The 24,118-nt window shown below is 55.0% G+C and overlaps 2 protein-coding genes across 13 annotated transcripts; one reads left to right on the plus strand and one right to left on the minus strand.

Annotated features, from left to right (window-relative positions):
- Positions 1 to 49: 49 nt before the first annotated feature.
- Positions 50 to 8,475, plus strand: ELOB (elongin B). Of its 2 annotated transcripts, XM_044232615.1 has the most exons (8): positions 50 to 99; positions 362 to 446; positions 587 to 698; positions 800 to 860; positions 2,706 to 2,802; positions 4,390 to 4,524; positions 5,625 to 5,730; positions 8,306 to 8,475. In XM_044232615.1, the coding sequence occupies exons 1-8, from the start codon at positions 65 to 67 to the stop codon at positions 8,416 to 8,418; spliced, it is 744 nt and encodes a 247-aa protein (XP_044088550.1). In that variant the 5' UTR covers positions 50 to 64; the 3' UTR covers positions 8,419 to 8,475. The 2 variants fall into 2 exon arrangements, with proteins under 2 accessions (XP_044088550.1, XP_044088551.1); XM_044232616.1 differs by lacking the exons at positions 50 to 99; positions 362 to 446; positions 587 to 698; positions 800 to 860; positions 2,706 to 2,802 and adding an exon at positions 4,178 to 4,236.
- A 485-nt stretch (positions 8,476 to 8,960) lies between these two features.
- SRRM2 (serine/arginine repetitive matrix 2) lies at positions 8,961 to 23,791 on the minus strand. Of its 11 annotated transcripts, none has more exons than XM_044232606.1 (14): positions 23,520 to 23,791; positions 22,549 to 22,656; positions 22,198 to 22,362; positions 21,939 to 22,016; positions 21,263 to 21,322; positions 21,117 to 21,149; positions 20,864 to 20,914; positions 20,598 to 20,690; positions 19,756 to 19,945; positions 12,060 to 18,751; positions 11,032 to 11,316; positions 9,841 to 9,954; positions 9,618 to 9,728; positions 8,961 to 9,525 (listed from the first exon to the last, which is right to left on the minus strand). In XM_044232606.1, the coding sequence occupies exons 1-14, from the start codon at positions 23,759 to 23,761 to the stop codon at positions 9,516 to 9,518; spliced, it is 8,232 nt and encodes a 2,743-aa protein (XP_044088541.1). In that variant the 5' UTR covers positions 23,762 to 23,791; the 3' UTR covers positions 8,961 to 9,515. The 11 variants fall into 11 exon arrangements, 9 of the variants coding, with proteins under 9 accessions (XP_044088541.1, XP_044088540.1, XP_044088539.1 ...); XM_044232605.1 differs by having other exon boundaries at positions 9,618 to 9,725; positions 21,263 to 21,325; XM_044232604.1 differs by having other exon boundaries at positions 21,263 to 21,325.
- Between the last annotated feature and the right edge of the window lie 327 nt (positions 23,792 to 24,118).

Raw genomic sequence — 24,118 nt, forward strand, 5'->3', positions numbered from 1 at the left:
GGAGACCTGGAGGAGGCCATCATCAAAGATGCAGCCCCAGGGGTTGAAGGGGAGCGCAGGCCCGATGCTCGCCTCCTCCTTTCCCTCCCAGGAGAAAAGGTAGGCGCTCCAGGCCGGGCAGGCAGGTTGGGCCCACAGACTTGGGCCACAAGGGGGCTCCAGACTGCATTCTCCCGGAGGCCGAGGGCCATCCGTCCAAGGAAGCGCTGCTCCACTGTCCTTGGGGGATGGTTAACAGGGAGCAGGGTGTCCAGAATGGGGCATGGCTATGGGCACGTCCGCAAGGGGACACCCTGCTGGGTGATGCTGGCCATCCTCGCTCCCTCCCTCAGCCTGTAGCCAGCTAAGGGACCTTCCCCAGGATGCCTCCCGAAGCGCTGAGATGGGCACAAGCCAGGGGCTGGGAGCCGGTCTGCCTCAGCCGTGGACTTGCTGCGATTGGAGGAGTGAGTCCGCACTCAGAGGGCCCCATGTTTCAGAAGGGTAACCCGGGAGCTCAATGGGAGTGTCTGGAGTTGGAGGGGCGGGACCTGGGCTGGAGGGGAGGGGTCCGCACAGATGAACACATCAGCTGCTGCTCATGAAGCCCCTACCAGATGCCACGCGGAGGGCTCTGCTGCACCACCGCGTGGGAAATCACCTGATGCCCATCAGCCAGACGAGAAAACTGAGGCTCCAAGTCACGCAACGGGTAGATGGTAGGCTGGGATTGGCCCAGGTGGTCTGACTCTGTAGGCAGCTGGGGATGGGAGGGCAGAGGTTCCAATCCCCTTTACTCTCTCTGCTTGCTTCCCCACAGCACAGGGGCTCCAGGGGCCCACCTTCTGTCAGCTCCTTCCTGCTGTGCATCTGTCCGCAAGGTCAGTGGGGATGCTGGGGGGTGTGGGGGGTGATGTGACCTGCTAGGTGACAGGCCTGGAGGCTGTGCCCCCGGGAGGGAAGCACCAGGTCGCCCAGGGTGGTCCTGGGGAGTCCCGAGCAAGGGGGACGCTGGGCTCCCCTGTAAGGCAGGCATTTCCCAGCTGCCCTGCTGCTCCAGCTGGTGATGCTTCAGCCCGAGGGCCTAGGCCCTCCCAAGACCGCTGACGTGGCCTCGGTTTCCCCTTCTGTCTTCTGACTTGATGCTGCTCGCCCTCTCATGGCGGCTGGGAGGGCTGAGAAGACGGCTAAGGCCCTCACCTGCTGGGCATGTCCTGGCTGCGCTAAGAACACTAAGTTCAGAAAGTGAACTCTTGTTCACTTTCGCCAACGGGGGGACAGGCCCAGAGAGGGTAAGGGGCATGTTGGGCAGGCCCCCCCACCCTCCTCACCACCTCCCCTAGGCTGGGTGACCTCTCACAGCGGGGAGCGCTGTAATCAGACACCAGTCATCACCCAAACCCCAGCACTGGGCTGTGTGTGTGTTAGTTCCGTAACGCCCCCAAGTGCCCTGCAGAGTCCAACTGTGTATCCCCTTCGTGGATGGGAAAGCAGGTTAAGGCTCAGGGCCTTGTTACTAAGCTGATGTTTGAACCCAAACGGCCTGTTGGAGGGTGGGCAGAGACAGACATGATCTTTGGAGGGATGGAGTGTGGGCCCACTCAGGGTGACTCCCAGTAGGTATCCTGAGCTGTGACACCGGCCGGGACAAACCTAATAAAGCAGGTGTCTAGGTGGCAAGAGTGCACACGTTAGGGACAATGGGCCAAGGTGCAGCTGGGACAGAACATGGTGAGTGGAGAGGTGGCCCCTCCTTTCCCCACACCTCTGGGCTTCCATCTTTCCCTGTCTCATTCCGGGACATCGGCTGGATGCCACTGAGAACCTTCTTGGCCCCCACGGTCCCCACAGTCCCCACGCCTTCCCTGCCGCGTGCTCTCCTTCCTCAGCAGTACAGGATTTAACGCCCCCAAATCTCTATACACAAAGAGGCTGAGATTAAGATGGAAATCTTTGGCCTGAGCCAAGGACAGGCCACAGCCTCCTCAGATCACCAGGGGGGTGGGGGAGTTAGCAGGGAGCCACAGCCACTGGATCAGGGAGGGAAGAGTCACAGGAGGGGAAAGGACTTCAGGGGGCTCTGGAGAAGGGAGAGGCTAGAAGTCAAAAATAATAATTTTGGTAATAGTTTTAGAAACACCCACTGAGTACCAATTCTTTAAAAAGATTTTATTAGAGAATATGAGCAGGGGGGAGGGGCAGAAGAAGCAGGCTGCCCGCTGAGCAGAGAGCCCAATGAGCAGGGAGCCCAATGTGGGGCTCTATCCCAGGCCCTGGGGGATCACCACCCCAGCCAAAGGCAGACGCTCAACCGAGACCCCCAGGTACCCCCAGTACCGATTCTTGGCGAAAATCCATGAACTTTATAAACAGCTCTTCTCTCCTCTTAAAGACGAGGAAACTGGGCTTTCATGACCTTAACTGCCCAAAGCGGCATAGGCTGCACCGGGACGGAGGATTTGAATGAATCCCCCGGTGGTCTGAACACCAAGCCCAGCCTGGGGAAAATTAGTCAAAGGAAACCTAGTTTAGAACGCAGCCGGGAGGCCAGCAGGGGGCGCTGTCACCTTTCTCACTCATCAACCGCGGCCCCCACGGGGAGAGTCGCACCCCGGGGCAGGTGCACGCTACCTGACCACCCCAGCTGGAGGAAGGCAACAGACCAGCCAATGAGAAGCCACTACTAGAACTCACTTTATTCCAGTTAACTTTTTCGTTTGCAACAGCCCTCCCGGTTTCGCCTTTCCTCTGTTACCAGAGTTTCTCTCCCTCGGTTTTGCGGCAGCTTGCTCGTCCCGGTTTGTAATTCTCCGCTTTCCCCAGGTAAGCCCAGTTTCGCTGGTAAAATAACGGCAGCTTTATTTTCTTAAGGGTAATAGTTGTTAGTCACCAGCTTGATTCATGGCCAAGGCAGCAGCAGGTTCAGCTTCTAACCACTCTCAAGAGTCGTCATTCACATCGCAGCCCCCAACATCGGCAGCGCTGTTTGGCATGCAGGGCCACCCACCGGCTCCCTGGGTGCCCCGGCATGGGGGACACGAGCCGTGAGCGACCCAGCCGAGGCGCTGTCCCTCCCAGTACTGGCTACGGGAGAGACAACACGTCTTGCCTTTGCTTTAGTGTAAGTGCTACCTGGGGCAAGACAGGACAGTGACCCAAGGACAAGGCCTGCTCTGTTGATAGGGAAGCCCCCTGCAAGGACAGCCAGCCCGGGAAACCAAGTCTAGGGGTTCTTCCAGAACCCCAGTGCACGGAGCCAGCCAAGGCCCCTGGGCTGTGGGGCTCCTCCTCCCTCCTCCCCTGGGCAGCGAGCACCAACTTTGGCAAAGGCTTAGGGCATTTTTTAAAAGGATTTTATTTGTCAAAGAGCGAGCGAGCATGCGAGAGAGCAGGGGGAGACTGCGGAGGCAGCAGACTCCCCGCTGAGCAAAGAGCCCAATGCGGGGTCTGGATCCCAGGACCCTAGGATCATGACCCGAGCAGAAGACAGACCTAAACCTACCTAGCCACGCAGTCCCCTGGAACCTTAGGACATTTTCCCTGGGAGTTCCCCCAGCCCACCTCCTCCCCCAACACACACGGACAGCTTCCTAGGGTCCTTCCCGGCCACAAAGCCCAGGCAAGGCTGGCCGTGGAAATGGGAACAGCCCACCCATAGGGGCAGCCGGAAGAGCCAGAATTATCACCCCCTCAAAATGGCGGCCAGGGAGCCCCTCAATTAGGAGACCTCCCTCCCCACACACACCAGCCCAGATGGTTTCGTTGAGACGCGAAGTCCTGCACCCCGATGACCAAGATACACAACATTCACTGGCCCTCCCTGGGATGTGGGGCTACTATACACTCGCCACGTCAGTCCCCAACGTTCCCAGCCATCGGGCCGATGCTGCGTCCAGACCACCCCCTCAATGCTACCGGAGGGGTGGGGGTGGGGCTCAGCTTTGCCACTCCCAAGATGGCGCCGCCACCTGCCGCGCGGGGCCCCGGCCGCACGCCCACCAGGCCACGGCGCCGAGATGGCGGCCAGACATGCAGTCAGATCGAGCGGCGGGCTCGCATCACTTAAAATGGCGGCGGCGACGGCGGTGGCGACGGCGGTGGCGGTGGAGACAGCCCCGACGCCGCCGCCGCCGCAGGGCGCGAGGCACGCTGGGGCGGGGCGCGAGGCACGCTGGGGCGAGCCGCGCGGGCTGCCGGGAACGGGGCGGAGCGTGGCCGCGCCGGCGCGTCGAGGGGGTACAGGCAGCAGCCGCGATGGTGAGCGGGTGCGGGGGGAGGGGCGGCGGGCCGGGCCGGCGGGGGTCGACGGGGGGCGGCGGGCCGCGCGGGGTTGGGGTGGGGGTGGGGACGGCCGGCGGCGGGGGAGCGGGGGGGCCGGGCTCGGCGCTCACGCCGGCCCGCCGACCCCAGGACGTGTTCCTCATGATCCGGCGCCACAAGACCACCATCTTCACGGACGCCAAGGAGTCGAGTACCGTGTTCGAGCTGAAGCGCATCGTCGAGGGCATCCTCAAGCGGCCGCCCGACGAGCAGCGGCTGTACAAGGTGCGGCCCCGGGCGGGCGGGGACGGGCGCTGCGCGGCGGCCGTGTCGTTGGTGTAAACAGTGGCCGGAACTCCCCCGCGTGGAGGCGAGGCGGCGCCGGCGCTCGGTGGAGGGGCGGCCCCGGGGGTCGCGCGGGGGCTCGGCAGCGCGTCTCATCCCCGCGGCGGAGGGCTGGGGAAACTGAGGCTGGGCGAGGCGGCCGCGAGCCCAAGGTCAGGGGCAGAGCCGGGGTTTGAACCCCGTTGCCTTTAGGGCCCCTGGGCCTGTCGGAAGCGCACCCCTTCAGCCCCACTCCTTACTGTCGACAAGCCAAGGGGGTCGGAGTGAATAGCGGCCCAGCAGGCCTCCGCCAACGAGCGCATTGTCCCCACGCTCCTGCCGGTGCTCTGAAAGCCCGTCCTTCCCCCCTCAAACCCACTGCAGTTAAGTAGCGAAGATGGCTTGGGGCTTCGGGTTTCCATGGGGCAGTCCGTCCTCTTGGCCCGATTCGGGCGTCCAGCAGCATGGCGCCCTTCACCTGGGGGCCCTGGTCTGACTCTCGCTGGAGAGTGGGAAGTGGGAAACTGGCCTCTGATTCCAGACCGAGCCTGGGTTTGTCTCTGAAAGCCCCTCCTGCCAGGCGTCCAGGGACGCTTCCCTGCTGCCTGTGCTCCTTCCACGTACTGCCTTTTGTGTTTTCTGGGGGTGCCGGACAAGTTGGGAATTCCGGGAATTCCCAGTTTACCAATAAAGAAACTGTACATCAAAAAGCTCGACCGCTTTGTCCAAGGTCGCAAGCTGGGATTCAAATGAGGTCTGCCTGTGGACAGTCTGGGTCACGGACTCTTGAAATTAGGATCACCTGGAGACTTGGATTAGGATCACTTGGAGACTTGGAAGGGAAAAAGAGATTCCCCAGTGGTAGCCTGGAAAGTTTTGATTGGAAAGTGTTGTGTGTGGCCCTGTAAATTGTGTTTGCTATGTTCTGGGGGTGCCCCTGGGCCCCACTTGTGGGGCCATCTGTCTTCCCTCTTCTGACTTTCAGGGTATTTGTTGACCAGGGAAGTCTTTGGGACCCACCCCTCCTGGGGCCTCTCCCAACACCCTGCCTCTCTCCTCAGGATGACCAGCTTCTGGATGACGGCAAGACACTGGGAGAGTGCGGCTTCACCAGTCAGACGGCCCGGCCGCAGGCCCCGGCCACTGTAGGGCTGGCCTTCCGAGCAGGTAAGTGGGGCCGCCAGGCCGGGCGATGACAGCCAAAGGAAGGGGTCACCGGGGAGCCCGCTGGTGCTCCTCCCAGCGTCAAGGGCAGTGTCTTCCTAGGCCACAAAGCGCAGTCAGACCGTGTATTTGTTTCTCGGCAAGATTATTTAAAAAAAAAAAAAAAGGCAGAGGAGATGTTTGTAGAAATTGAAGCTTATTTCATGAAAGATTCAAACAGTCCGAGCCACGCTACCAGCTTGTGTGTGCAGAGGTCTTAGGGAGTACTGGGTCCTGTAGTTTGCGTTCTGTTTCCATTTTTCCATTTAATACTCAGTCCCCAGTTTGGAGACTGGAAACTGAGGCAGTCCCCTGGGGAGCTGCGGTCCAGATGCAGACTGCGGGGACCTGCCCTGAGCTGAGCACCGTGCCAGGCAGTGTTTGCAGCCATCACAGCCCTCCAGCATCTCCACACGCACGCTTGTGTTGTGCCCATTTTAAGGATGAGTAACTGAGCCTGAGAAGTGGGGTCACTGCTGCCAGATCTGGAATCCAGGTCTCTGCCTGCCCCAGGAACTGTGCTCTCATGAACCACATGCCCCCTGCCCAGTGTTTAGAAACCCAAGGGTGGAGGTGGCTCACTGCCCTCCAGTACACCCTCTTTTCCCAAGAAAAAGAGGTTTGAATTTTATTGTCTCTAGAAACTTGAACAGGGGTTGTTTTCACAGCCGTGGACTTGGCCTTGTGTGGATGGCTGCATAGACTCAGGTGATAAGTTTTTCTGGCTTCTTAGGAGAAAACTGTAGTGAGGCCTGAGGAAGGCACATACCACCTTAGCCACTGTTGGATTTCATGAGGGTCACTGTGCCAGGCCTCAGCAGCTCTGTCTTTGGGCGCCTACTTCATGCCTCCCGTCCTCCTGGCTGGAGTTCCGACTCCATAGCGGCATGTGGCACTCAGGCCAGGCCAGCCTAATGGGTGGTGCGAGCCCCCACACACCCCAGGCTTGTCAGATGCGTATCTAAGGGGCCTCTCCTGCGGGTCCCCTCTGACCCTCTCAGTGATGTGAAGGCAGGCGCACAGCTGGTGCAGACTTTGTACAGAGGTGCGCTTGGGAGGGGGTTAGGTGAGGGGACGGCGCATCTCCCATTCTGCTTCCGAAGCCCTGGCTCAGCTGCATTCCCCCCAGGGTTCCCCGGCTTCTCAAGGGCAGGGGTCTCCTGCAGGCTTGTGGGGACTCTTGGGGAGGATGTCGTGGGCCTGTTTTGTCCGCCAAGAGCTCAGAACAGAGGGAGGGCATTTGTTTTTCCCATGACCCCAGTTAGGGCATTGAATATGGGGGTGACTAGCCCCTAGGCAGTGTCACCACTGGGACAGGTGATTGTTGGTTTTTATAGAGGACACCGTGTGGACCGAACTAGATGTTCTTTGTTCCTCCTTTGGGCTACTTTTGTTGCAAAAATGCCCTTTGCGTGGGTAACTGTTTTCCTTAAGAGTTTTTAGAAGGGCAAGACAGAACTTTCTAGCGCAAACTGGCTGCTCAAATCAAGTGTTAAAGGGTGGTTTCCAAATTTGGAAATCAAAAATGGAATTGTGAACGAAGGCAAGAATGGTCACTGCAGATGTGTGGCTTGGAAGATGAACTAGTTAAGCTGACCATTCCCTCCAGGGTCCAGTTTGGCACTGCTGATTTCTGGGGGTCAGGCCATTGGGTGTGCACCGCAGTGTGGTTAAGCATCTCTGGCCACTAGGAGAGATGGCCTTCTGCCCACTTGGCCAAGTTGTCACAGACAGAACTGCCAGACATGGCAGCTGTCCTCAGTGGTCTAACTGGTTGAGAACCTTGAGCCAGGGGGAGAGAAGTCTCCCTGTTGGAACAAAGTGCAAGAAAGGTTGCAAGTGGGGCTTACCTGCTCTGCTAAGGTGACAGAAACCAGAGGGGGCTCTCTGGAGCTACTATGCCAGTTGGGGGAAGCAGTTTGGTTGGTCAAGGCCATTTTGGCAAAGCGGTATGTAAGTGCTCCTGAAGCAACACACAGTTGGGATGCAGTGATGGTCTATGTAGAGAGGCTGGGGAGGGCTTCTCGGACGAGTGATGTTTGGGCTGTCCCCTTGAATCCCCCCAACCAGCCAGAGTGACAGGCTTGGGCCCAGCAAATACAAAGTCCCCGAGGCAGGAGAGAGCTTGATGTGGGAACACAGGAGACAGGTGGACAGAGGGCAATGGACTTGAGATATTTTATTCAGAGCGTGATGGGAAGCCACTGCAAGGCTTTACACAAGGAAGAACAGTCTGGTTTGGATCTGTACTTGATAGAGAGGTGTGAAAGGGACAAGGAGATGGTGGAGCTTCTGGGTGGGGGGTGGGGGGTGGGGAACAGATGGGCAGGGGTCCCCAGTGTCCCTAGTGGGTATAAAGGGTGAGGCAGAGGACTCCAGCATTGGGATGGCGGGTGGGCATTCTTGGCTGGGCTTTAGGGGTGACGCAATTCTAGTAGGGTCATGGAGGAGATTCCCTCTGAGAGATGGGGAAGTCAGAGGACCCCGGAAGCTGGTGCTAACCGTTCCCTCCAGCTCTCTCAACCCCCCTGTCCACCAGATGAAGCTTTTGAGGCTCTGCGCATCGAGCCCTTCTCCAGCCCACCTGAGCTGCCCGATGTGATGAAGCCACAGGACTCAGGAAGCAGCGCCAATGAACAAGCGGTGCAGTGAGAGGGCCCTGGGCCCACCCCAGTGCCCACCCCCCTCAATAAAAGAGATTTGGGTGTCTGCCTGGTTGCTGCCTTTTTCTGCGCACCTTCTCCCACTGCAGACCTCACCCTCCCTGGGATGGGTCCGCACCCCTGCCAGACCCAACCCTCGCTGCTAAGGGCACCTTCAGAGACCACAAGCTCTGTGGTCCCAGCCATCCGCCCCCACCCCAACCTGCCCCTCTGAGGCCACCGCAGGGGCCTGGGAGGAACCCAGAGCCTGCAGGCCAGCCTTCTGCTCAGCCTGGAGACCCAAGCTTTGAGGCTTTGTTCCTTTCATGAGTTCCCACCAGTAGGCAGGCTCACGGCAGCTTCTGAGAGGTAAGAACAAGCCAGGAGCAAAAGGAAGCTGTAGCCAGTACACTGGCTTTAGACTGGGCTCCACAGAGGACCCGAAGCCTACAGCTGCCCAACACAGGTCCTCGGAGGCCATAAGAATGCACGGGGGTGGGGGGGCGGTCAGTAGAACAGCTCTCACCCCTAATAAACCATCTATAGACCCAATTCCTGCATTTCTCATTTTTATTTGACAGAAAAAGTTGCTCTTGCTGTACAGATTTTAAAAAACCAAAATGCCTTTAAGAAACGTGAAGAAAAGTTGGGGGAGGGGCCACGACGTCACTGGGGGGGGGCAGCAGGGGCCAACTCATTTCCACTCCTGCCCCTTCCTTCCAGGAATAACCTCACGCAAGTTCCCAAATTCCAAAGCACTGCTCCCCAGGAACTTAGGGTTAAAAGGGGGCATCACTGCCTCCCAGGCCCTTTCTAACTCAAGACCAGGATGTCCCCAACTGTATCCTCCCCTCCCACAACTCCCATTCTCATTCCCACCCACCCCCAAACCCCCCAAAACGTGAACCAGGAAAAACTCACAGAGATTAACATTTCACAGGAACAAAGAAAAAAAGGGGGAGGGAGTAGAGAGAGCCCTCCCCCAAGATGCTGCCAGGGTTCAAAGGGGGGCACACAAGGACCCCTCCCCATGGCTCTGCTGGGGAAAGGGGACACTCCCTGCAGCTCCAGAACTTAGGGTGTGGTGGAATCCCCCCCCAGAAAGATTCAAGGAGACCTGCAACAGAAAAGAGGACAGTCAGTGCCGAGACCAGCCAGCGCAGGGGCACACAGAAGGGGACCTGGCGCTGGAGCGCCAGGAGGACACACCTGGAGGAGCGGTGCCGCACGGGACGGGGGCTGGGTGTCTCCCTCCTGCGCTTGTGGCCCGGGGAGCGGCTGTCCCCACGCTGGCCTCTGCGGGAACCCCGCTCGCTGCTGCTGCAACAACACAGGAATGACCTCAGACCGCGCGTGAGGAAACACCAACCTCTGCCACCTTTGGGCCTCGAAACTCTTCATGGGACCGCGCTGGTCTGACAGGAGGCCCTACCTCTGCTGGTCCCGTGGCGAGGGTTGGGGTGAGGGGCGGCGGCGCTCCGCAGGTGAGTAGCTGAGGGACCGAGAGTCTCGGAGGGAGTCTATTGGCTTCCGGGGGCTACGGGACCTGGGGAGCAGATTAAGTCCCCATAGCACCACAGTCTTCCAAAACCACCAGCCGGCACTCAGGACCACCCCCCAGGTCCTGACCACCAAACCTCATACCACACAGGGCCAGCCTCAGACCCACCTTTGTCTGCTCACTCACCCATCCGCCCGCACACCATCCACCGAGTGCCCCAGTGGGCAGGGCACGGGGTGCAGCGGGGGAGGCACAGATTAAGAGAGTCCCTGCCCTTGGAGGGGCTCGGTCTGGTGGTGGAGGAAGGCCAAGGGAGGCCCACTTGGCCCCGTGTATGGGAAGCAGCCCCACAAGGACCGATGTACATGGGGCTGGGGACCCAGGGGGAGGGGATATGGGGCAGGGTAGTCTTCTCGAAGGTGCTGTTTGAGCGGAGTCTTGCAGAACGAGGAGTTCACCAGGCGGACAAGGGAATTCCAGGCAGAAGGAACAGCATGTCCAAAGGCATGGGGTTCTCCTTAGACTGCAAGGCGCTGGGTGTGGCTGGAGCACAGGGCATGTGTGGGGGCGGGCAGGAGAGGAGAACACAGGGCAGGCAAGGCCAGTTGGTGAAGAGCCTCACACGCCATTCCCGCAGAGGTGGGGCTTTATCCTGCAGGCCACAGGGCGTCCCGGAAGGATTTGTGGAGTGGAGGGAAGTAACCAGATGTGCGTTTTAGAAAGATCCCTCTGGCTACGTGTGGAAGAGAATGGCGTGGAGGCAGGGAGACAGGGAAGAGGCTGTGGACAGAGTCGGGAGAAGATGACGGTGGCCAGACCGGAGCCCTGGCAGTAGCAACGGGGAGATTTAAAAGCTAGTATCCCTGGGACCTCGGAGCAGGGAGCAGGCGGCATGTCAGGGGCGGGGAGAGGACGGAACCTAGGACTCCACGATTCGGACCAGAGCACCCACTCGGATGGTGCAGCCTTTCGCCACAGCAGGGCACCACGAAGGTGGCGGGGAGAGGAGAGCCCAACTCCTCCCACAGAACCAGACACCACAGTCCGCCTGAGACTCCCGGCGGGGACTGCACACCCAGGGTCTCACCCCACCCCTTCCATCTCAAGCCGGGCAGCACTCACCTCCGCTCGCCAGGGGGCGGCTTCTTGGGGCTTGCAGGTTTGGGCAAGACCTGAGGGCCAGGCTTAGCAGGGGAGGGGGAGGAAGTAGAAGAGGAGGAGGAAGAGGAGGAGGAGGAGGAGGAGGAAGAGGAGGAGGAGGAAGACGAAGAGGAAGAGGAAGAGGAGGAAGAGGAGGAGGAGCTGGAACTGGAGCTACTAGAGCGCCTCTTCCGCTTGGCTGGGGTCGGCTCCTGAGGACGTCCCTCTCGAGCAGCCTCCTTTGGGGCTGGGGCCGGGCTGGGCACCCTGCGGGAGAAGCAGAGTGTCACAAGGAGACAAGCCGCCCCAGCCCCAACCCTACCTTCCTTGGCCTGGAGGAACGGCAGTGGGGGAGGGGTGCCGCAGAGAGGCCCTGCGCGCTGTCCAAGCTGAGAGCCAGTGAGTGCGTTCTCTGGAGAGCAGTGGCCCCGAGCTGACCCAACCTCTGCTAACACAAGCAACAGGCTGGGGCCCGCAGCACAAGGGATCAAGGCTAAACCTCAAGAATGTCCCTGACGGAGGAATAAGGCCCCTGGGCTCAGGTGTGGAAGTCGAGCAGGGTGATCTCCTTCCATGGAGAGCCACAGTCTGGGAAGCCCCTGCGTGTGCGCGGGTTGGCTGGGGGAGGGGCCGTCCTGCCTGGAGGCAGGGAGAGGGACGGGATGACCTCTGAAGATCCTTCCAGCCCAGGGAGTTCCTCTTGAGGTCTAACTGCCATCCCTCCTGCTGTAAAATTAAGTCCATTTCCTCTAGTTCTGTCCTCTGTAGAGACGGAAAACTCATCATTATCCTCTAGAGAATGAACCTTTGGAGACTTTTATCTGACCCGCTCCTCCACCCCCTCCCACTACCCCCACCCCCGCATTCTCTTCTACCCCCGGCTTAAGGGTCAAGGTCCCCACACCTCCTTCGGAGAGCAGAGAATCTCTGGATGGGGCTTCTCCCTCCCCCTAACCAAGCACCCCCAAAACCTGCCCCATAGAAACAGTTCTGAGAGCCCAGCCCCTCACCTCTTCAGTGCTACCTCAGGCTGAGCAGGAAGGCTAGAGCCCTCTGAGTCGCTGGAACTGGAACCAGAAGAGGAGGAGGAGGAAGAGGACGATGATGATGACGATGACGAAGAGGAGCTGGAGGAGGAGGAGGAGGAGGAACTCCGCCGCTCCTTTGCCGGCTGCAGGGCGGCCAGTGCATAAGGCTGCTGGGCCCCAGTGGAGGCAGGTGGTTCCCCACCCTCAGGATGGGACATCCCAGGGACAGGGCCAGAGAGCATGCCGTTGTGGTCACCAGAGGACGTGGTCTTGGCCACTGTCCCGGAGGAAAGGGACTGAGACCCTGCTACAGGGGTGGTCTGGGCAAGCAAAGCTCGGGACTGGTCAGAAAAAGCAGATGCCACAGGGGACCTAGCTCTATCCTGAGCTGGAGGGAGAACACACTGTGAGGGAGCCTGGACCATCCTAGAGGCAGGAGAGGGTGCCCGCTCAGAGGTCATTCTTGACTGGCTCAGGGCAGATGGTGGGGTTCTGGAGCCCGGGCCTCCTGGCGGGGTTCTGGATCTGGCTCTGTCGAGAAGTGGTGGTGAGGTTCTGCCACTAACACGCTCGTAGGCAGACAGGGGCACCCTGGGGCTGGTAAGGTTTGCACCAGACAAGGCTGGAGCCATTCTAGCACTGGTGAGGCTTGCAGGTGCCAAGGCAGGAGGGGTTCTTGAGCTGGCAATATTCACAGGAGCTGTGGCATGTGCAGATCTAGGACCCACCAGGTTTGCAGGGGCTGCGGCCTGGGGTGTTCTGGAGCTGGAGGGATAGTTTGCAGCAGCTGGGGGTGTGCCAGAACTGGTGAGACTCAAAGCCGCCAAGGCAGCTGGGGTTCTGGCTCCTGCTAGGTTCACAGCTGGAGCTGTAGGGGTGCGAGGGTCAGCAAGGTTCACAGCAGAAGGTGCCACTGCTGTTCTAGGACTGGCCAAGTTCATGGCTGCTGCTGCAGCTGGTGTTCTTGAGTCAGCCAGATTCACTGCCGCTGGTATGGCAGGTGTCCTGGCGCTAGCCAGGTTCATGGCTGCTGCAGAGGCTGCAGGAATCCTACTGGCAAGGCTAGCAGCTGGGGCCGTTCTGAGACTCATAAGAGGCACTGGAGCTGGAACCTGGGACATTCTTGCAGCAAGGCCAGCAGCAGACATGGATGGAGGCGGCCGAGCAGTGCCAAGACTGATGGCTGTCAGGGCAAGTGCAATTCTTGACTGTGCATGATTCTCTGGCACAGATGTTCTTGGGTGATCAGGAATTCGGGGACCTGGACCATCCATCATAGAGCCACCAGGCTGCTGCAGGACAGACATGGGTGTTCTAGAGCTGCCAAGTGGTTCGAGCATTCCAGGTGATCGACAGCGGTCCAGAGGTGTTGGTGACATGCTAGGACGACTAAAGCAGCTCATTCTGGAGCTATTGAGTGCTACTGGAGGTGTCCGAGAACCAGAGTGATTCCTTGTTGCTGGAGGACTAGCAGAACGGGAACGGTCAGAACTACTTCCAGATGCAGAACGCCTTCGGATGGCAGGAGGAGATCTTGTTAAGGACCGTTTGCCCCGAGTTGTTCGCGGAGTACGGGACCTAGAACGGCGGCGGATGGCAAGTGGAGAGCGACTTCGAGAACGTTTGCGTGGCAACAGTGGGGTCCGAGACCTAGAGCGGCGCCGAATAGCTGGAGGAGTTCGGGATCGAGATCGGCGGCGTGTCACTGGAGAGGTTCGAGAGCGGGACCTCCTGCGATTTACTGGAGACGTGCGAGATCTAGATCTCCTACGAGTAACTGGGGATGTTCTGGATCTCGATCTTCTGCGAGTAATAGATGTTCTGCTTCGTGATCGCCTCCTGGTTACTGGTGGAGTCCTAGATCTAGACCTTCTTCGGGTCACTGGTGGAGTTCTAGAACGGGAGCGCCGGCGTGTTGGTGTTCTGGACCTCGAACGACGGCGGGTTACGGGTGGCGTTCTAGACCTGGATCGCCTTCGACTCACTGGGGATGCTCTGGATCGAGATCTTCGTCGAGTCACTGATGTCCTGGACCTTGATCGTCTCCGACTGACTGGTGAGGTTCGAGACCTGGACCGACGGCGGCTGACCAGAGGTGTTCTGGAGCGGGATCGCCGGTGAGTGGCAGGAGAGGCCCGAGACCTTGAACGTTTCCACGGGGCTGGTGAAGTGCGTGAGCGGGACCGCTTCCGACTAGTTGGGGGTGTCCGAGAACGGCCTCTTCGGCGTCGGGAAGAAGTTCGGGAACTCTCCTGCCGGGCAGGAGACCGTGAGTGGTAACCAGAGCCTCCCCTCCTCCGACGAGTGACCCGAGACCTTGACCGGCTCCGCTGTCTTCTCCGAGATGTTGACTGAGAAGATCCGGATCTATCTCGACGTCGAGTCGTTCTGGTTTTCTCCCTCCTTGAGCGGGAACGGGATCTCTGGAGCCCACGAGGCTTTGGCGAAGGAGAACGGCCTCTCCTTGAGGTTGTCTTAGCACGTGGGGATGAAGCTGAGCGCCGGCGACGTGAGGATCTCGACTTTTCAGCTGGCTCTGGGGAAGACACTGAAGGACTTCTTCGGCGTCTTGGGGGAGTTCTAGAACGGGTCTCTGGTGAGGATGACGCAGAGCGGCTTCTACGAGAAAGTCTAGCCTTCCTGGTCAGCTCAGGAGATGATCGAGAGCTGCGACGGCGAGGTGGAGTACGGGACTTGGTCTTGGGCTCTGGTGAGGACCTAGAGCTTCTTCTAGCAGTTCTGGATTTGGGTGGGTGTTCTGGAGAGGACTCTGAACTGCTGCTTCCTTCAGGAGAAGGGCCTCTGCCTTTGCTTGATGAACCTGATCTGCTTCGTCTGGGAAGAGCCCGAAGGGCAGGAGCCTTGGGTTCAGGAGAAGAATCAGAACCACTCTGTGCCCTGGGTGCTGCTCTTGGCTTATCTTTAACTTCAGGAGATGAGCCAGATCTACTGCGCCGAGGAGAAGGTCGCGATTTGCTCTCGACTTCTGGAGATGATCCAGAGCGACTCCTCTCTCTGAGAGGCACTCGTATCTTAGCTTTAGAATCTGGAGAGGAGTCTGACTCACTTCTTTCTTGAGGGGATGCACCTGGTTTCCCATCAAGTTCTTGAGAAGATCCAGATCGACTTCTCTGACCAAGCGGAGTCCTAGCTACAGTCTTCTGTTCAACTGAGGATTCTGATCCACTTCTCTCTCTCTGGGGGGTGAGACACTTGTTGTTGAGCTCTGGGGACGATGGTGAACGACTTCTTGGTCTAGGAGTCTGAGGCAAAGCTTTTGGTTCTGGAGAAGAATCACATTCGCTTCTCCCCCTGGATGGTGTTCTAGGTATATCTTTCATTCCAGGAGAGGACCCAGACAAGCTATGTCTTGAGGGAGTCCCAGACCCATCTCTAAGTCCTGGAGAAGACCCAGACCTGCTTCTCCGTGAAGGGGTTCTGGGTAAGCCATCTTTCAGCTCAGGAGAGGCAGAGCTACTTCTTTCCCGAGACGGTGTTCTGGGTACTGCATCAAGTACTGGTGAGGAAACACTCTGATTCGAAGACATTCCCGCTTTTTCCACTGCATCTGGGGATAACTCAGAACTGCTGCGTCTAGAAGACCTTGTAGATTGTTCTTTAAGGTCTACAAATGGATCAGTCTCCAGTTGATTAGGAAAAGATCCATTCAAATCTTCTTTGACTTCAGGAGAAAACCCAGTATTCATTTCTGCAACAGCACCTGAGTTTCTAAATTCTAAAGGTGATCCAAAACTATTCTCCCTTGGGGGAGAGTTAGACAGTTCTTTATGTTCTGGAGAAAAATGTGGCCCACTCCAAGTTGAGGGCACTACAGGGCCTTCTACTTCCAAGGAAGTCTGTGACTGGCTTTGGTCAAGAGACACAGTAGGTCTTTCTTCTATTTCAGGAGACGATTCAAAGTTACTCCCAGCCACTTCTTTAAGTTCTGGAGACAGATGGGAGAGGACCTGCTTTGAGGATTCTTCCGATTTCTCTACCACCTCCATTAACTCTTCATCTTGGCCTGGCTTTGCTAACACACTTTGGTCTTTTGGATCTGGAGATGATCCAACACCACCACCTCTTTCCCCTGAAGGGGTTTTAGGCATCTCTCTGAGTACTGGTGAGGAATCAGGCTTGTCCTGCACTGGAAGAGGACTCGATTTGTCTCTTGATCTAGGAGAGGATGCAGTCATCTCCTCCTGAAAGAGTAGGACTGTTTTCTCTTTCGATTCAGAAGGCTCCAATCTACTCTGCCCCATAAGAGATTTAGAGTCCACTGCAGGATATGGGGAAGAGTCAGACTGAGACCTGCTCTGCTCAGGAGACATTCCAGGTTTTAGCCTAGGACTTGACAATTCACTTCTTTCTTGTTTTGCCGGAGATCTGGGGGCCGGCTCAGTGACTGGAGAGGAGGACCTGGACCGGCCACCTTTAAGAGGTGTCTGAGATTTGCTCTGCACAGATGGAAACTCAGAGTGACTCTGTTTCATTTCGGGACTTGAAGTATCAGACCTAGGGTTTGGTGAAGTTTGAGATTGTCCTTTCTGTTGCAAAGAGGTGGCAGCAAAATACAGCTCGCCTGGTGGTGTGTCAGCCTTTACTCCTGGACACAGAGAGAAGGATCCAGAACTTTGTGCTGTTAAGTCTTTCAATTTCTCCTGGGAACATGGTGACTTTGATCCACAAATATTGGGCCCCGATGGAGTTTGGGGCTTGGCCTTAGGGTATGGCGAAGTAGACCCTGAGTGACTTTGTCTTGGTGGCGTTCCAGGTTTCACTTTGGTATCTGGTGAGGAGGACCTAGAACGGCTGTGTCTTTCCAACAATCTAGCTTCCACCTTGGAGCAAGGAGACTCTGATCTGCTTTGCCTTGGAGGTGTTTTAGATGTCACCCTGCTAGGACTTGGAGAAGAGGAGCCAGAATGGCTTTGGACGGGTGACATGACTGCCTTCACTTTGGGTTGTGGAGATGATGACCCAGATCGGCTCCGTCTCGGAGATGTGCTAGATTTCACTCTAAGAGGAGAGGACCCAGAACAGCTATGTCTCGAAGGGGTTGCAGATTTCACCTCAGGGTCAGGTGATGATTCTGAACGGCTCTGTATTTGTGGTGTTACAGATTGTTCATTTGCCTGGGGACTTGTTACAGACCCTTGCCTTGGTGGCGTTCCAGACTTTACTTTAGGTTGAGGAGATGAACTGGAACAACTTTGTCTTGATGGTGTTTTAGATTTCTGATTAGAAGGAGGAGAAGAACCAGAACGACTTCGCCTTGGTGGCGTTCTAGATTTAGCTTTTGGTTGGGATGATCCAGAGCGACTGCGCCTTGGTGGTGTCTGAGACTTCTGTTTAGGACACGGAGAGGACCCTGAAAGGCTTCGCCTCAAAGACAAGCGAGATTTTGCTTTGGACCGTGGTGAAGAGAGAGACCTACTCCGTCTTGAAGAAATGCGAGATTTTTTCATTTCAGGGCTTGAGTTAGACCTGCTCCTTCTCTGTGACGTTCTGGATTTGTTCTTCCGCTCTGAAGATGAACCAGATCTGCCTCTTCTTTGTGGTGTTCTTGAGTGAGATCTTCCCCGTCTAACTACACTTCTACTACGAGATCTTCGTCTTGCCGGTGTCCTAGACCGAGACCGTCCTCGTCTTGCCGGTGTCCTAGACCGAGACCGACCTCGTCTTGCAGGTGTTCTAGACCGCGATCTCCCTCTTCTGGCTGGGGTTCTAGAGCGTGACCGCCCACGTCTTGCTGGGGTTCTAGAACGTGACCTGGCACTTCTCCTGGCTGGTGATCTGCTACGAGACCTCCGTCGTACTGGTGATCGGGTCCTAGATCTGCGCCTAGCAGGTGTTCTAGAGCGAGACCTGCCCCGCCGGGCTGGTGTTCTAGATCGAGACCTACGCCTTGCGGGTGTTCTGGATCGTGATCTCCGCCTGGCAGGTGTTCTAGAGCGAGACCTGGCCCGACGGGCTGGTGTTCTAGAACGAGATCTGCCCCTAGTGGCTGGGGATCTAGAGTGTGACCTGCCTCGCCTTGCTGATCTAGACCTGCCTCTTCTCTGGGTATTTCTGCTTCTAGACCAGCCTAGTCGCTGAGGAGACCTAGAGCGCCCACGTCGCTGGGGGCTTCTGGATCGTCCCCACCTCTGTGCAGACCGGGACCTACGCCACTGAGGGGATCGGGACCGAGAATGACCTCTCTTGGTGGGGGTTCGAGACCGAGAGCGTCCCCTCTTAGTAGTGGTAGGGCTACGGGACCTTGCCACCCTTCGAGAAGGCGTATGAGAATGTGATTTATCCCGCTTTGCCCGGCCATGTGAGCGACTCTTGGATGCGGGAGAAGAAGAAATCTCCCGGCGGGACCCAGGAGCTGGTGCAGGTTTAGGACTTTCAGGGGAAGAGCTCGCATGTCGAGAAACTTTGGTAGGTTGAGGGGATGGTGGACAGCTCTCTGAAGAAGACTGGGCTGGTTTCTCAGGAGACTTAGGTAGTGAACGGCCCCTGGGTGGGGAAGCCTCAGATGGGGGGTTCACTGGCTCCTGACTTAAGATGGTTGTTTCAAGGGTTTGTGGGGAGCCGCCATGTTGCTCAGCAAGGAGCAGAGTGGGAGCAGGTGGTTCTGGGCCTGTGCTGCTCCTTTCCGGAGAGGGGCTAAGTCGAACTGCAGATTTCTAAGAGTGGAAAAAAAAAGTACGGATAGGAACGTAAGCACCAAAACTTCCTATCACCTGTAAAAACACAATGTCCTTCCCAGTGAAATTTTTCTCTACACATCCTTATTACACCAAGTGGTCCCTTTCCTCACCACAGGCCATCATTCATTAACAGAAGATCATATAAAAAAGACAGTGAAGATAACACAAAAGTATGGACAAGCTGTCACTTTAAGTCTTATTACCTACAAAAAAACCACAATAAAAACAACTAATGCATGACACTGTGTAACAACCGTAACAAAATGCTATGGAAACACACACACACAGGCACTTTTTTAAAATGGAGAAACAAAGCGGTTTCCCAAAGCGGGAGGCATCTGATTTCACCCTTGAAAAAGAATGCTAAGATTTGAGAACAAGACTTATGTAAGAACAAGATATATGTAAATAAGACACTGAACTACAGAAAACAGAAGACTAAGTTATAAACACTTTTAAACATAAAACAAATTTTTCTGGTGATCCACCTTGTTTAGAAACCTAACTGTTGATGACATGGAAAATGGACAAAAAAGAATTTAGCAAAGAACAATTTATGTAATAGCAAGAAAACATCGTGACTAAGGCTCAATGAGAATAACCACAGAATGGTAGGTACTGAAAAGACAAATGTAGTAGTGTTTTCAAACTGCAGGCAGCAACCCAGGAGGTTGAAAACTCTTAGTTAACTACAAGCAGCATTTAGCAAAATAAAAAACTAGATAGATCTCAAGGAATAAGGCTAAATTAAAAAAAAAAAAATTGCCCAAACTGTACATAAATTGTAAAAAAAATGCTGACATAAAACCTATCAATAACCACTTAGGTTTGAAAAACATAACTTTAAAGAATGTGCAGATGCAAAAAAGAACTTGATGAGAAATGCACAAAAGAGAACTAAATTCATTTTCAAAAACTTCACTTCACACACCCATCCTAAACCTGCAACCCAATAAACATCCACCAACTCACTAACATACCTCCTTGTCTTTGTCTTCATGCGGACTGCTAGGCTGCTTTGTAGAGGGCTCCGGGCTGCTAGGCTGCCCTGTGTTGGCGGTACCTGGTTCCTTAGAAGGTGCATCTCCCTCCCCTCGCCGCCCTGAAACAGGGGAAGGACTTCGCCCAGTCAAGGCAGTTGTATGGGTTTTTGCTGCTGCACTTCGAGACCTGAGGAAGGTAATTGAGGGCAGGGAAGACGAAGGAAATCAGCTCAGGGGAGAACAAAATACCCCCTCCCCAGCTCCCATCCACCTTTTCTGACTGTACAAACCCTCTTCCAAAAAGCCTTCTCTTACACACATCACTCAAATCACTCATATAGAAATTCAAGTCCAATTCACTTTTGTCTTTTTCTTCCTAAAACAGTTCCCCAAAAAACATTCTCCCTCTACCCCTTTATTCACCTCCCCCAACCTCCCCAAACCCTCCACCCTGCCCATTCCCTACCCACTTCATTCACAACTCACCTCTGAGCCCACCTCCTTCAGGAAGCCTTCCCCGATTAAGGAAGCCAGGGTAAGGATTCCTTCCTCCCCCAGACACCACGAACAAACCACCACCCCCCCTATTCTGGCAGTCCATATACATCAGAACAAAACAAAAAATAACAAAATAAACAAAAACAAAAACAAAAAAAAAGAGAAGGGGAAATGTATATGTCTGTCCATCCTGTTGCTTTAGCCTGTCAGCTCCTAGAGGGCAGGGACCGTGTCTTCCGAATGGTCTGTGCAGCGCCTAGCACACCGTGGGCGCTCAATAAATATTAAATTGATTAACCCACAAGTCCCTCTCCCTCCCTTCCTCCTGGACCACCCCTTACCGACTGCGGGAAGTATCAGAAGAGGAAGCAGAGTCAGCAGATGTTGAACGGTGGGCCCGGCGGCTCTTGGGGGCTGGTGTTGTACTTCGAGACCTGAAGGAAGGTCACCACAACTCACTGTCACACTTGTACTGGATTCTCCTCATCCATCTCTCAGCCCTCCATCAGTCAAGGACATAATTAATTCTTCTCTATCCCCCACCAGGTAGCCTTTACCTACTTGCTAGGCCAATTAATTACCCTCTAATCCACACAAACTCACTCACCGCTTCCTCTTCTTGTCCTTAGATTTACGTTTGCTCTTTGGAGTGGGAGACCTGACAATATAAGTGAGATTATTAAAAATAATCATTTTACAATAAAACCAAAATAGAAATGGGAAGAATCAGGGAAATTTTTAACAGTGCAAGATCAAAAAATTGAGCTAAATTCCAAGAAACCCCCTGGAGAACAGGCAAGGCCAATGGGGCTCACCATTCCATACGCCACTATGCCCCTTATGCCCCAAAAAACTCTTACCTATGCTTCCGTTTTTTGGATTCAGACTCTGACCTGTCAGAAGGGGAAGAGAAAAGAAAAAAAAAAAAAAAAAAAAAATGAACCAATACCTCTGTCTGGACTCATCAAGCTTCTCCACAATCACTCCACATACTCCCACCTCATACCTGTGCTTCTTCTTCTTAGAGCTCTTCTTCCTCTCCCGTCGAGGAGAGCTGCTCTCTGACCTGCTAAAGATGGGTTTAAAAACAAAGTCATTCTGCTCAGCTCCTTCCCTCACCCTCCCACTTACAATTACCCCCAAAAGGAGGCTTTTTAAGATAGAAGGCACACTAGTTTCTCAGACTTATTTACTCTCCAAGAAGTGTATCTCTAGCTTAAACCAACAAATCTCAAAATAAGAAAATACAATTTAAGATATTGCTGGTTAACTCTTAGTTGACAAAAATGCAGAATCAACCTTTCCCCACTGAAGAAACATACATATTCATTCCCCAACTGAAATCAGAATGGAAACTCCATCTCCCCTGATTCTTTTTAAAGATATTATTTGACAGAGAGAGAGATCACAAGTAGGCAGAGAGGCAGGCAGAGAGAGAGAGGGGGAAACAGGCTACCCACTGAGCAGAGAGCCTAATGCAGGGCTTGATCCCAGGACCCCAGGATCATGACCTGAGTCGAAGGCAGAGAGGCCTAACCCACCGAGCCACCCAGGCGCCCCCCATCTTTCCTGATTTCTGTGACAACTCTCACCTGCTTCCAAGAACTCTCCATTTCCAGAAAGAGAAAGAAAACGACAGGATTGGTTCTCTGGCTATTAGAGTAACTTCCCAACTAACTTACCGTCCTCTATCTTTCTTCTTTTTTTTCTTCTTTTGCTTTGGGGTTGGTGAGCGGGAACTGCTGGACTCCCGGACAAGGCTTGGGGAAAGATGAAATGAAGCAGGGTTAAGTGCTATGACAAATTTTAAACATTTCAACTTCAAAACAACAGAATCTCAACAGTTTGATAATAAACAGTCCAAAAAACCCCACAAAAACAAAAACCAGAGTACTCAGAATCAAGAAAAGGAGCTGGCATGGGTGTCTTGGCCTTAAGTACCTATAAGGTTTAGGGGGCTCTGCAGCTGGTTGTTTAGCTTCTCGAGCACGACGCTGAGGATCAAAAGAGCTGCCATCCACATAGGAATCACTGATGCCAAAGGCAGCACGGAGTCGCTCATTTTTCTTCTCATTCAGTTCGGCCAACTGGTGAGTCTCAGTTACCCTATGGGAAAAATAAGGCAAAGGTCAGAAGGAGTTAGCAAAGAGCAGAGTGATAGTCACACAACTGTAGGCAGTCCAATGGGACTGGAAAAAGAAGATGAGGGCAGGGGAAAAGTACAAGATAAAGAGGATAATATAAAGAACTACTTGGCGTCCGGAGGAAGTAAGAGACAGTGAAAACACTCACGCTGGCCTCTGTCCTGGGGTCTCTTCCTTGCCCCCAGGGTTCACATCCTTCTCCAGCAACATGAGTCGAAAAGTAGCCACTTTTTCCTGAATTTGCTGTTCCTCGTACCTAAAGAACAAATCCCTTCAGGGTTAAAGCTAGACTAAGCACTTTCCCCAGTCCCAGGTTTATAGCTTCCTCATTCCCAGGAGGATCCCTTCCCTTTCCATGCACACATAAAACTTTTCACTCACTGTCACCCAAAGGGCCTTTCCCTTAAATCTTTCTGATCTTTTCCTGTTATCTTTCTTCTGTCCACTGACTGTAGCCTCTAGAACAGTGGATTTTAAACATGCCACACTCCAGGGGCCAAAAGAGGAAAGTTAAGCGAGTTCTAGGTGCTCCTCCCCAACTTCAACAACAGGTATTTCCTGAGATTCCAAAAGTACATTGTGTAAAAAGGGTGCCACTGCTCAAGTTTGAAAACCACTGCTCTAAAAGGTCTTCTGCCTGACTGCACCCCCTTTCCAAAATTTCACTTCCCTACTCAACCCATGATCTCCTCTTATCCAGGTATTCTTCCAGTTCCTGTTTTCCTGCCTTCAATACGTTCCAAGGCCTCAATCCTTAAATCCATTTACCTTCCTCTTCTCTACCAATGACAACACCTGTCAGCTTATACCTCAACTCTTATCCTCCCTGGTACCTGCTTCCCCACCTCTCCCCTTAAAGCACATTTTTGTCTCTCTCCGACTTCCCTCTTTCCCCATGTGCCTCCACCTAAATAACTCAGACTCCCTGAAGCTTCCTCTTGTCACAATTTCCTCATCTCCCACCCTGAGCTGTCCCTTAACTCCTTTCCATTCACTAGCTCCTTTATCTCCTCCCCTACAGGCCTCTTTTCAACCAACCCTAAACGCCCTACATCCCATCTAATTTCCCCCAGCTCTGCACTCACTCAGTGCTTGGCTCTCCCCCAGCCCTCCCCTCACCCCTGCTCTTCCATCATCTCCTCCAGCTCGAGGCATCGCAGCTCCACGCGCCGCTTGCGCTCGTGGTCCAGGATGTCAGGATTAGGCCGCTTCACCAGGGCAGCCTCCAGGCGCCGCAGTTCCTCCTCTCCCTTGTAGTCAGGCCGCTCACCCCGGCGGCCCCGCACCAGGGACAGGTTGCGCTGGACGTAGCCGTTGGTGCCGCTGCCCCGGGGCGTCGGCAGCCCGATCCCGTTGTACATGGCCCCGTGCCCGGGGGGGCACCACCGCTCCTGAGGGGGAGCGGGGAAACACGGGTCAGGCCCCTGACCCCAAACTAACCACTTACCACCACCCAAATCCTTGTTCTCCTTCATCCCTATTTCAGCATGAATCTCCACGCTAAACCTCCTTTAGCTGCATAATCTTCCTGGTCTAACAAAAACCCTTCCTCACCCTTCCCATACTCTCCATTAAAATCACAGCCCAGCTCTTACCGCCTTTTCCCCCAAAGGGCAAGAGCTATTTCCATTTCTATTTGCACCTAAATGTTCTTCTTTTCCACACTAAGGAAACAAACCTGTTTCTCTCAAATTTCTCCACATTGCCTCTTTATTCTC

This window comes from Neovison vison, chromosome 14 (genome assembly GCF_020171115.1).
Source record: "Neovison vison isolate M4711 chromosome 14, ASM_NN_V1, whole genome shotgun sequence".
NCBI lineage: Eukaryota > Metazoa > Chordata > Mammalia > Carnivora > Mustelidae > Neogale > Neogale vison.

Coding starts and splice junctions, on each gene's coding strand:
- ELOB (XM_044232615.1), top strand. CDS start 65: ATGCTCGCCTCCTCCTTTCCCTCCCAGGAGAAAAG. Junction 4,525..5,624: donor ACGAGCAGCGGCTGTACAAG/GTGCGGCCCCGG, acceptor CTCTCTCCTCAG/GATGACCAGCTTCTGGATGA. Junction 5,731..8,305: donor AGGGCTGGCCTTCCGAGCAG/GTAAGTGGGGCC, acceptor CCTGTCCACCAG/ATGAAGCTTTTGAGGCTCTG.
- SRRM2 (XM_044232604.1), bottom strand. CDS start 23,761: ATGTACAACGGGATCGGGCTGCCGACGCCCCGGGGCAGCGGCACCAAC. Junction 22,657..23,519: donor GAGATGATGGAAGAGCAGGG/GTGAGGGGAGGG, acceptor TTTGTTCTTTAG/GTACGAGGAACAGCAAATTC. Junction 21,150..21,262: donor TCTAAGAAGAAGAAGCACAG/GTATGAGGTGGG, acceptor CCCTTCTGACAG/GTCAGAGTCTGAATCCAAAA.